The following is a 10,466-nucleotide window of genomic DNA, read 5'->3' as shown; positions in this document are numbered from 1 at the left end:
CGGGGCTGGGCGGGGCAAAGCCCCACGCACACCATATTAAAAGAAATAAAATTCCCGGTGCGTAGCACGGGCACAAATCTAATAACCCTAATAGTAATTAATCTTATTTTCTCTTTAAACTACCCTTACCGAGAAGTTACTAATAATAATAAGAATTAATTCCAATATAAATTTGCGGATACATGACCGATAGTTTTGGCTAGGACATTTCTGCCTGCTTGGGACAAGTTTTTGCTTTTCTATCCTTTGAGTCTCCCTTCTATCTTATCTTATCAACAAAACTCTCAAAACAAGCTATCTTCAATTTATTAGTAAAGTGGAGGGCACCTAAGCACTTGTCATCTAAAGAGATTTTCTTGAACTTTTAAAATGTTGTTATTGTTTTTTTCCAAAACTATTTTTGACATTGGGAGAGAAGAAAATGTCATACTTGGAAAAGTTGATTATTTGGCCTGAAACTTTACCATAGATTTCCAGAGTGGCTAGCATACCTCACTATGTTTGATAATGGCTTTGTCATAGATGAGATAGTCATCCGCAAAGAGCAGATGATTACTATCAAGGCTTTTCGGAGAAGTTTAAAGCCAGAGATGATGCCCAAGTTTTCGACATAGAATATGGGTATGAAAAAGAATTCTACACGTATTATGAAAAGATAAGGAGAGAGAGAATTTCCTTACCTTGAAGTTGAGTGCTAACACACTGGAAAATAAGGTTGCACCACTTATCTGAGAACTTCATTTGTTTCAGAATAGCCACGAGGAAAAACCATCCAACTCTGTCAAACATGAGAACCCATTAGATGGTCCAGAGCTTCGCGGAACAATATACTGTATTCATTATGAAGCATCGTGGAACAATATTGGTCGTGGAATTTAAAACGTTTCCACTTTCCATACCATATACCCGTAAAAATATCAAATCAGTCAACATAAGTCAAACAAAAGGCTTCCCTTCCAGTAGCAGCAGTGCGGCACTAGAAGTAGAAATTTGTGAGAGGGTGTTAATTGTTAATCCTCTGACAGATAAAACTGATGATTAGACTAGTTAAACTGATAGTTAAACTTCAAAAAAAAATCATTATAAACCAGTTTGTAGCTTAATCAGAGAACTAGTTCTAAAGAGTGAGACAGGCAGACAGAGAAAGAAGAGTGAGAGAGGATGCAGATCGGTGAGAAATGCAGGAAAGCAACACAGAATATACAAAAGTTAAAACCAACCAAAATACAAAAGAAAAACTACAACTATAACCATACACCTACATGAATCTTTGATTTCAGTTTAAGAGTTGAGAAATCAGAAGATTTCATCAAAATAAGAAAATGGGTTTGGTAAATAAAGAAGAAACAACTAAGAACAACAACAACAGAAACACAGTAGCATCATCATCAGCAGCAAGTAAGGTAAAATCAAACAACAAAAACAAGGCAATTGCACAGTATAATGCAGATGCAAGGTTATTTTCAAGGTTTGAACAATCAGCTGAATCAGGTAAATCATTTGATTACACAAAATCAATTAAATCAGTACCTGAGAATTCTGTATCACAAGAAGAGATGACTGCTTATTTATCTAGAATTCAAAGAGGTGGTCAGATACAACCTTTTGGTTGTATGCTTACTGTTGAAGTACCTACATTTCTAATCATTGCTTATAGTGAAAACGCTACTGATTTATCACTAGGGTTAGGTTTGGATGATAGTAGAACTGATGTACTAGTGACTACTACTGAATCATCAAAATTTGATGGTGGTTTGATTGGTGTTGATGCTCGTACCCTTTTTACGCCATCATCTGGTGCTTCTTTGGTCAAGGCTGTAGCTTCTAGAGAGATTTCTTTGCAAAATCCTATATGGGTTCATTCTAAGAGTGCTCAGAAGCCGTTTTACGCCATACTCCATAGAATTGATGTTGGAATTGTTATTGATTTGGAGCCAGCTAAGTTGGGTGACCCTGCTTTTTCTATTGCGGGTGTGGTGCAGTCACAGAAACTCGCTGTTCGAGCAATTTCACGTTTACAGTCTCTTCCTGGAGGAGACATTGGTGTTTTATGTGATACTGTGGTGCAAAATGTTCAGGAGCTTACTGGTTATGATAGGGTCATGGTTTATAAGTTTCACGAGGACGAACATGGTGAAGTGGTTTCTGAAATCAGGAGATCTGACTTAGATCCGTATTTAGGATTACATTATCCAGCCACAGATATCCCCCAGGCAGCACGATTTCTGTTCAAGCAGAACCGTGTCAGAATGATCTGTGATTGCCATGCAAAACCCGTTAGTATAGTGCAGAGTGAAGCATTGGAACAGCCTTTGTGTTTGGTTAACTCAACTCTTCGATCTCCCCATGGTTGTCACACACAGTATATGGCCAATATGGGTAGCATTGCTTCGTTGGTCTTAGCTGTTATTGTTAATAGTGGGAACAACTCGAAGACAAAGCTTTGGGGTTTACTAGTATGCCACCACAGTTCCCGCCGTTACATACCATTTCCCGTTCGTTATGCTTGTGAGTTTCTCATGCAGGCTTTTGGGCTTCAGTTGAATATGGAGCTTCAAATGGCTGCACAACTATGTGAGAAGAAGATTCTTAAGATGCAAACCTTGTTATGTGATATGCTTCTCAGAGACTCTCCTGTGGGGATCGTGACTCAGTCTCCAAACATCATGGACCTCGTGAAGTGTGATGGAGCTGCATTACACTATGGAGGAATGTGTTGGGTATTGGGTGTTACACCAAATGAAACGCAGATAAAGGATATCTTGGAGTGGTTGCTTACTTTTAGCAGGGACTCCACAGGATTTTGCACTGATAGTTTAGCTGATGCTGGTTATCCAGGTGCCGGTTTACTTGGTGATGCCGTGTGTGGTATGGCTGCTGCAAGGATTACATCGAAGGACTTCCTGTTCTGGTTCAGATCTCACACGGCAAAGGAAGTCAAATGGGGAGGAGCAAAGCATCATCCTGACAATAAAGATGATGGTGGGAGAATGCACCCTAGGTCATCATTCAAGGCCTTCCTTGAAGTGGTAAAATGCAGGAGCTTGCCGTGGGAGGTACCTGATATGAATGCTATTTACTCCTTACAACTTATAATGCGAGGGTCGATACAGGATGGCGAAGAAACTGTTGCTAAAACAATAATCCAAGCCGAGCAGAATGATATGGAAACGGAAGGGATGATGCAAGAACTCAGTTCAGTGGCATCCGAGATGGTAAGACTGATTGAAACTGCAGCTGCACCCATTTTAGCTGTTGATTCAGCCGGGCTCATCAATGGCTGGAATGCTAAAGCTGCTGAGTTGACAGGGTTAGCTGTTACTGAAGCAATGGGAAAGTCCCTGGTTAATGAGCTTGTCCATAAGCAATCACGCGTAATAGTAGAAAATCATTTATCCCGTGCTTTGCGAGGTACGTGTTACTTGTAAAAATAGTAGGTGAAGATGTAGTGTCTTCAGTCAGCAAAGGAGTATTTTAGCTCTTACCTTTCTGTCTAAATCTTGTTTTAGCTTTCTTGTCTCCTCAGCAAACTTGATTTGCTTTTTGATTTGTTTTTTTGTCATAGGAGAGGAGGATAAAAATATTGAGCTAAAGCTAAGGACATTTGGACTGAAAGAGAAAGTAGAGTATGTGCATATCTTGGCAAATGCCTGCTCCAGTAGAGATTACACTACTAGTGTCGTTGGAGTTTGCTTTGTAGGCCAAGATGTCACTGAAGAGAAATTGGTGACGGATAAATTTGTCCGCTTGCAACGGGATTATGAGGCTGTTATTCAAAGCCCTAATTCGTTGATCCCACCTATATTTGCTTCGGATGAGAATACGTGCTGCTGTGAGTGGAATGCAGCAATGGAAAAGCTGACTGGTTGGTTAAGGGGGGAAGTTATCGGGAAAATGCTTCTAAGGGAAATATTTGGGGATTTTTGTGAGCTTAAAAGTCAAGATGCACTTACTAGATTTACGATTCTCTTGTATCGTGCTATTGGTGGCCAAAACACTGAGAGGTCCCCTTTTTCTTTCTTCAATAAGAAAGGAGCATATGTTGAGGTTCTCCTAACAGCAAACAAGAGGGTTGACGCAAGTGGACATACTATTGGTTGTTTCTGCTTCCTTCAGGATCTAGTGCATGATAATGCGGAAATTCCTTTACAAATACAAACTCAACAGGACCAGAAGTGCTTTCAGAGAAAGTTGGCATATCTTCAGCAAGGGATGAAAACTCCTCTGGACGGCATAAGGTGTACCCACAAACTTTTGGAGAATAGTGCTATTTCAGATGATCAGAAGCAAGTCCTTGAAACCAGTGAAGCATGTGAAAGGCAAATTATTGCCGTCGTAGAAGATATGCAGTTCAGAAGTAATGAGGAGGAGTAAGTATCTCAATTATTTCTTAGTGGGGTCTTATAGTCTACTTAACTCCCCCTACTTTGTTACTTTCAAAAGTACCTAAGGACCGGAGCAAACGAAATTCAAATTAGTCTTCTCTACTTTGTAATTCCTATATCTCAGCTGTTAAGGTTAACTTAATAATAGATTACAATAGATGAGTTGGTGTGGCGCCTAATAGGCCAAATACTGGATAGCTTTAGCCCAAACTCAGTGTGATTTGAATATCGTTCTTCGCTTGCATTCCCGTTTGTTTGATTCTATTAATCTAGCAGTATTTAAGCTAGGCTCTGCTGCCTGGATAATTTTTTAGCATAGTTTGGTATCATCTCCTTAAAAAAATGATCTTGGTTTATCCACAGATCTTCAGACAGCAAGGGAATGACAAGTTTATAATATACATGAATCATTATGGATAAATGTGTGCAGCATTGTTCTAAGCATCTGAGTTCTCTTTTTTTTTTTTTTTTTTTTTTGGCAGTTGTACAAAGCTAAACAAGACTGAGTTTCTGTTGGGATGTGTTATGGATGCTGTTGTTAGTCAAGTAATGATTTTGTTGCAGGAAAAGAATTTACAGCTAATTCACGACATTCCAGAGAAGATTAAAACAGTTCATTTATATGGTGATCAAATTAGACTTCAGCAGGTGCTGTCAGATTTCTTGCTGAACACTGTGCATCATGCACCGTCTCCGGGTGGCTGGGTAGAAATCAAGATCTCGTTCAAATTGAAGCTTACAGATGATGCGATTGAGCTTTTGCAATTGGAGTTCAGGTATATTCATCATGGCCAAGCCCCTTTCTCATTTGCTAGATTTATTGGTGAGATACGATTTGGTAGATGAGAGGTCTAGCAACTTGACATTCTTGAAAAGTTTGGAGATGCACTAGTGTTCTCTTAATTCCTTTTCCTTCAGTTCACAAAATTGAAGACTTACGCTTAGTTAATAGTCTGTTCCAGTGAATCCTTTGATGTAGGGGCGCCTTGTTGTCTATTTGCTTTAGGGATACAAATGATTAGTCTCACATTAGCCAGTCAAAGGACAAAAACATGAACCTTTTATTTATCCGATGACTTGTTTTTTTTTTTTTTTCTTTCTATGTATTTCTATTTGACTGTTATCTGCATGAGGATGAAAATAGGGTGGTTCTTGCTGATTCCAAGTTTCTTCCTATGTTCTTGATACACATGTAGAATGACTCACCCAGGTAAAGGACTACCTCAAGAAATTGTGCAAGATATGTTCGAAAAAGATGGAGCTCGGTCCTCAACAGCTACACAAGAAGGTCTTTGTCTAAGCATGTCCCGTAAGCTTCTTCGTCTGATGAATGGTGATGTTCAATATATCAGGGAGCCTACCAGGTGCTACTTCCTCATTCAGGTTGGATTCCAAAGTATTACCACTTAAAAGAGCATATGCAAACAATGGAACAAGCAGTCATACAAGATATGGTTGGGGTTAATTTAATCAATTTTGGAAAGCATCTGTGGCCTCAAGTTAAGCTGTCAATATAGAACTCAACCTCGTACGGAGTTTCAGCAAGCCGATTTTGCTCAACTATTCAGGATTAATCAGTATGTCAAGAAAGAAAAAAAGTAAAACTAAAATGTCTCCATTTTATTGCAAGTGTGCAATCAATAATGATTCTATCTTATCCAACTAAAATCTAACCTGTTGTACTTGTAGAAACCAAACTAGTGCATCTTTTAGCTGTAAATTTTGTAATATTAAGAATATCTGTAAATTATTATTCAGTGAACTCAGTGTTGATATGTGACAAGGACCAAAACTATAAGAGTATTTTGTTTATATGTTTTTATAAAGGGTATTTTGTACTTATATCTTCGCCTAAGTTGCTTATTGTGTGATAAAGAAACACTGGTGTGAAATCCCCACTGGGATACGAACCCAGACTAGCTAGAGATTGTGCTATAGTTCATTGTAATGCACCCTTGAATATACCCGGAATAGTTTGAGCGGCTCCAAAGGTCAACCCTCTTGCTGCAGCAGTATCATTTAAGAAAGGCATCGTATGTCCAATGGCTTTATTTTTCTTGTATTTCTTGTTTGATCTCTCATGGTGTGAAATCCCCACTGGGATACGTACGATGCCTTTCTTAAATGATACTGCTGCAGCAAGAGGGTTGACCTTTGGAGCCGCTCAAACTATTCCGGGTATATTCAAGGGTGCATTACAATGAACTATAGCACAATCTCTAGCTAGTCTGGGTCCAATGGCTTTATTTTTCTTGTATTTCTTGTTTGATCTCTCATGTGATCTGAACACTTTGAGTTTTAAAGTATTGGGGGTACTCCATTTGGGTGACGTCGTATCTGAATCTGGCTCATGTCTGAATGTCAGGACAGTTCATTTATCGTTTTCTTTTAGTTGTTGTCGCAGTAGAATAAACTAAACTGGTAATTATATCTTCTTCTCCTTCTAATACTAATTGCAGTGACAGACTTTTTGGGGATCTGAGCACTATCAGAGTAGTAGTACACTAGTACTGTCCTGAGTGAGACCCAAGAAGTGCGGCGCAAATGGGTTTGGATCACATCACCGCACCCACAAGGCATCAATGTGAGAGCATTAATTGCATGCCATGATGCCACTACTCTTCTCTAATCTACATCTCTACACTCTACTTCAGTATCCCTGTATTTATATGTCATCTCTAGCTCCTTAATTCTCATCCAAACACTTAACAATTCTCTGTAATTCCTCATTCTTTCTGTCTCTTCTTCTTCTTCCACAAGAAGAACATCACTCGAGGTTGGTTTCTTTTTTCTCTTCTTTGTCAAGTTCAAGAATGTTCAGTTCCATTTTAGATAAGTGACTTCGCTTATAATCATTGGTAGTACAACGAGCTTGTTTGTCTTTTTGTTAATTCAACTCGGGATTGAGTCGGTCCGAGTCAAATATCTGATCCAGCTGGTCTGATTCAGACGCTTTTGAGTCCTGTATAATAATCTAAATTGGTTAGTCTAGCTTACTTCTAATTGTGTTTACTTGGGTTATTGCAGAAATTAGATAGAGTGTTAAGAAGACTGATTTTGTGATATAGTTACAAGATGAGAGGAACAACAATGATGCTGCTGTTATTAGTAGGAGTGCTAGCATGTTTTGGTGCTGTCATGGTAGTGGAAGCAGAAGACCCATACAGATATTTCACTTGGACTGTTACCTATGGTACCATTAGTCCTCTTGGTAAACCTCAAAAGGTAATAATCCAAACCCATTCTTGTTTCTCTTAATTATCACTCTCATTGATACTTAGCAAATGTTTTCTCATCTTGTTGTGTAGGGAATTCTCATCAATGGACAGTTCCCTGGTCCAAGACTTGATATTGTCACCAACGATAATGTTATCATTAATCTCATTAACAAGATAGATGAACCTTTCCTCCTTACATGGTAAGCTTATTATTGTTTGTCAAACCCTTTTCTTTTGCTAAAATGCTTATTAAATTTTGGAACTGAAAATTGTACTGTGTCTTTAGGAATGGGATCAAGAACAGGAAGACCATATGGCAAGATGGAGTATCTGGAACCAATTGTCCAATCCTTCCCGGCCATAACTTCACATACCATCTTCAAGTCAAAGATCAAATCGGAACATTCATGTACTTCCCTTCACTACAAATGCACAAAGCTTCCGGCGGGTACGGAGGAATCAACATGTATACTCGCCCCAAGATCCCTCTCCCATACGCTGAACCATCTGGTGATTTCCATTTGCTCATTGGTGACTGGTACAAAGCTGGCCACAAGGCATTGCAGAACACTTTGGATTATGGGAAAAAGCTTGCTTTTCCTGATGGTTTGATTATTAACGGAATGCAAAATGGAATTGAGCTCCAGGGAGATCCAGGGAAAACCTATAAGATTAGATTATCAAATGCTGGTCTGTCAACTTCAATCAACTTTAGGATTCAAGGTCATAAAATGAGGTTGGTTGAAATGGAAGGATCTCATACAGTTCAAGAATGGTATGATTCTCTTGATATCCATGTCGGTCAGTCACTCGCTGTTCTTATCACGTTAAATCAAAAAGCTAAAGATTACTACATCGTTGCGTCGTCGCGATTTACCATTCCTGTACTCACTTCCACTGGATTACTCAAGTACTCCAACTCCAAGGAGAAAGCTTCAGGTGCTAAGCCAATTGGTCCAACTACCCATGTTCACTGGTCCTTGAAACAAGCTCGAACTTTCCGGTAAAAATTCTTGTCTTGTGAATGTAAATTCAGGGAGACTTCTCTGATAATTTCATTTTCTTCTTAACTAATTTGGTTTTGAATGATATGCAGATGGAATTTGACAGCCAGTGCAGCGAGACCCAACCCTCAAGGGGCATACCACTATGGTAGTGTCAAGCCAACCAGGATACTTCATCTAGCTAACTCTGAGGTTAAAATTAACGGCAAATTGCGATATGCAATTAACGGAATGTCATACGTAAACCCTGATACTCCATTGAAATTAGCTGATTATTTCGACATTCCTGGAGTATTCGACTTGAAAACATTCAAGAATAAAACTCAAGCTGGTCCTGCTAAACTAGGAACTCCTGTAGTTGGACTTTGGCTTCATGACTATGTCGAAATTATCTTCAATAACAATGAAAATACCATTCAATCTTGGCATCTTTCTGGTACCGATGGCTGGGTCGTCGGGTATGCTGCCAACCTCTCTGTATATATGATATTTTCTTCATTTGATGCTTTGATATGACTGTACTTGCTTGCCTACATATATACTAATGAAGGAAACTGCAGGTATGGACCTAAGAAGTGGACAGCAGCACAAAGGAAATTCTACAATTTAGTGGATGCTGCAACAAGATACACAATCCAAGTATACCCAAAATCATGGACAGCAATGCTAGTGCCATTTGACAACAAAGGAATGTGGAATTTGAGGTCGGCAATCTGGCCAAGAAGGTACCTAGGACAGGAATTATATGTCAGAGTATGGAACGAGGAGAAGAGTCCTTTCACTGAATACGTAATCCCTGCAAATGCAATTCTTTGCGGTAAAGCCAGGGGTAAGCACATCTAGGCCGTGCACTTGATTCTACGGCTACTAGCTAGTAGTGCCACTCTATATAGTTAGCTTAGCTAATTACCTCTACTAGTACCCTTGTTATTGTTATGTATTAGTATGATCCAATACCGCGATTATGAAAGCGGATTGTTTTCTTTCCGTTTGTTTCTTTTTATGTTAAGTGTAATTTCTCTGACTAATTTTTAGCGGTCACACGGTAGTGTGACTTGCTGAAAAATGTAGCCAAGAAGAATATTTTTTATTTCTAATCACTAGGAATTAGGATGTTGGTGAGATTGAAACTCGTCGTTAGCCGCTCTACTAGCATCAGCTAGAGAAGAAGATTAATCAAAATAAAGCAGTTTTTTTTAATTTGTCCAGTGATATCCTATTGTTTATCCGGGGGCAAAATTTCCCAAAGTATCTAGTTGCAATAAACCTAGTGTTGAAAGCATCAAAGGTTTTTGAAAAAGCCAAATACTCCTTTACACAGATAGTGGGGCAAAAAGAAAGATAAGATTTATAAACAGTCCACCATTTTTTTTTGATAACGGAGTATGTTAAATCCTTGACACAAAAAACACCCAATTACTTTCCAGTTTCCACCATAAAATCTTCATCAACCTATAATCAGTTTACCAATTACCCGTCAACCAGATTGAATCTTGATGTTAACCATTACAAATTGAATCAAATAGAAAATCCAAATCCAAATGGATGTTGAGAAAAATTGATTGGCTAGATAAATATGATGCAGCAAATCATGGCCAACTGTGCTTCAAAAAACAAAATGGCCGCCTGAATAATCCCCATTTCCCATGACATCAAACCAATTGATAAACAAGAATCGAAGGATTATGGGTTTTAAAATCTCCTCCATGGAGGGTTTTTGATTGTATACGCAAAACTTGTTTGTTTTCTGCTATCCAATATTTGATCGTCTAACATAGTTTTCATCCTAAATGGTTTCAATTGTTGATAGCCTTAAATCGTTGCATATAACCAACCTTTTTAAAGTTCTGAAAAGAAAA

The 10,466-nt window shown here is 38.7% G+C and overlaps 2 protein-coding genes across 3 annotated transcripts; both read left to right on the top strand.

Annotated features, from left to right (window-relative positions):
- Positions 1-962: 962 nt before the first annotated feature.
- Positions 963-6,207, top strand: LOC113299968 (phytochrome E-like). Of its 2 annotated transcripts, none has more exons than XM_026549101.1 (4): positions 963-3,411; positions 3,566-4,370; positions 4,868-5,161; positions 5,596-5,729. In XM_026549101.1, the coding sequence occupies exons 1-4, from the start codon at positions 1,323-1,325 to the stop codon at positions 5,597-5,599; spliced, it is 3,192 nt and encodes a 1,063-aa protein (XP_026404886.1). In that variant the 5' UTR covers positions 963-1,322; the 3' UTR covers positions 5,600-5,729. The 2 variants fall into 2 exon arrangements, with proteins under 2 accessions (XP_026404886.1, XP_026404882.1); XM_026549097.1 differs by having other exon boundaries at positions 964-3,411; positions 5,582-6,207.
- Positions 6,208-7,035: 828 nt separating this feature from the next.
- On the top strand, positions 7,036-9,807 carry LOC113332631 (L-ascorbate oxidase homolog). The gene is made up of 6 exons (XM_026579155.1): positions 7,036-7,161; positions 7,413-7,610; positions 7,694-7,803; positions 7,890-8,606; positions 8,700-9,065; positions 9,168-9,807. Exons 2-6 carry the CDS (start codon positions 7,461-7,463, stop codon positions 9,448-9,450), a joined length of 1,626 nt encoding a protein of 541 aa, XP_026434940.1. The 5' UTR covers positions 7,036-7,161; positions 7,413-7,460; the 3' UTR covers positions 9,451-9,807.
- The last annotated feature ends 659 nt before the right edge of the window (positions 9,808-10,466 follow it).

The sequence above is a fragment of the Papaver somniferum genome, chromosome 1 (genome assembly GCF_003573695.1).
Source record: "Papaver somniferum cultivar HN1 chromosome 1, ASM357369v1, whole genome shotgun sequence".
NCBI lineage: Eukaryota > Viridiplantae > Streptophyta > Magnoliopsida > Ranunculales > Papaveraceae > Papaver > Papaver somniferum.
The sequence above is the reverse complement of the archived record's forward strand: the minus strand, read 5'-3'. Positions and strand labels throughout refer to the sequence as shown.

Bases quoted from the DNA above. Each gene is read 5' to 3' on its own strand.
- LOC113299968 (XM_026549097.1), top strand. From the start codon at position 1,323: ATGGGTTTGGTAAATAAAGAAGAAACAACTAAGAACAACAACAACAGA. The intron at 4,371-4,867 runs GTAAGTATCTCA...TTTTTTTGGCAG, and splicing joins TTCAGAAGTAATGAGGAGGA to TTGTACAAAGCTAAACAAGA. The intron at 5,162-5,581 runs GTATATTCATCA...ATACACATGTAG, and splicing joins CTTTTGCAATTGGAGTTCAG to AATGACTCACCCAGGTAAAG.
- LOC113332631 (XM_026579155.1), top strand. From the start codon at position 7,461: ATGAGAGGAACAACAATGATGCTGCTGTTATTAGTAGGAGTGCTAGCA. The intron at 8,607-8,699 runs GTAAAAATTCTT...AATGATATGCAG, and splicing joins AAACAAGCTCGAACTTTCCG to ATGGAATTTGACAGCCAGTG. The intron at 9,066-9,167 runs GTATGCTGCCAA...AGGAAACTGCAG, and splicing joins ACCGATGGCTGGGTCGTCGG to GTATGGACCTAAGAAGTGGA.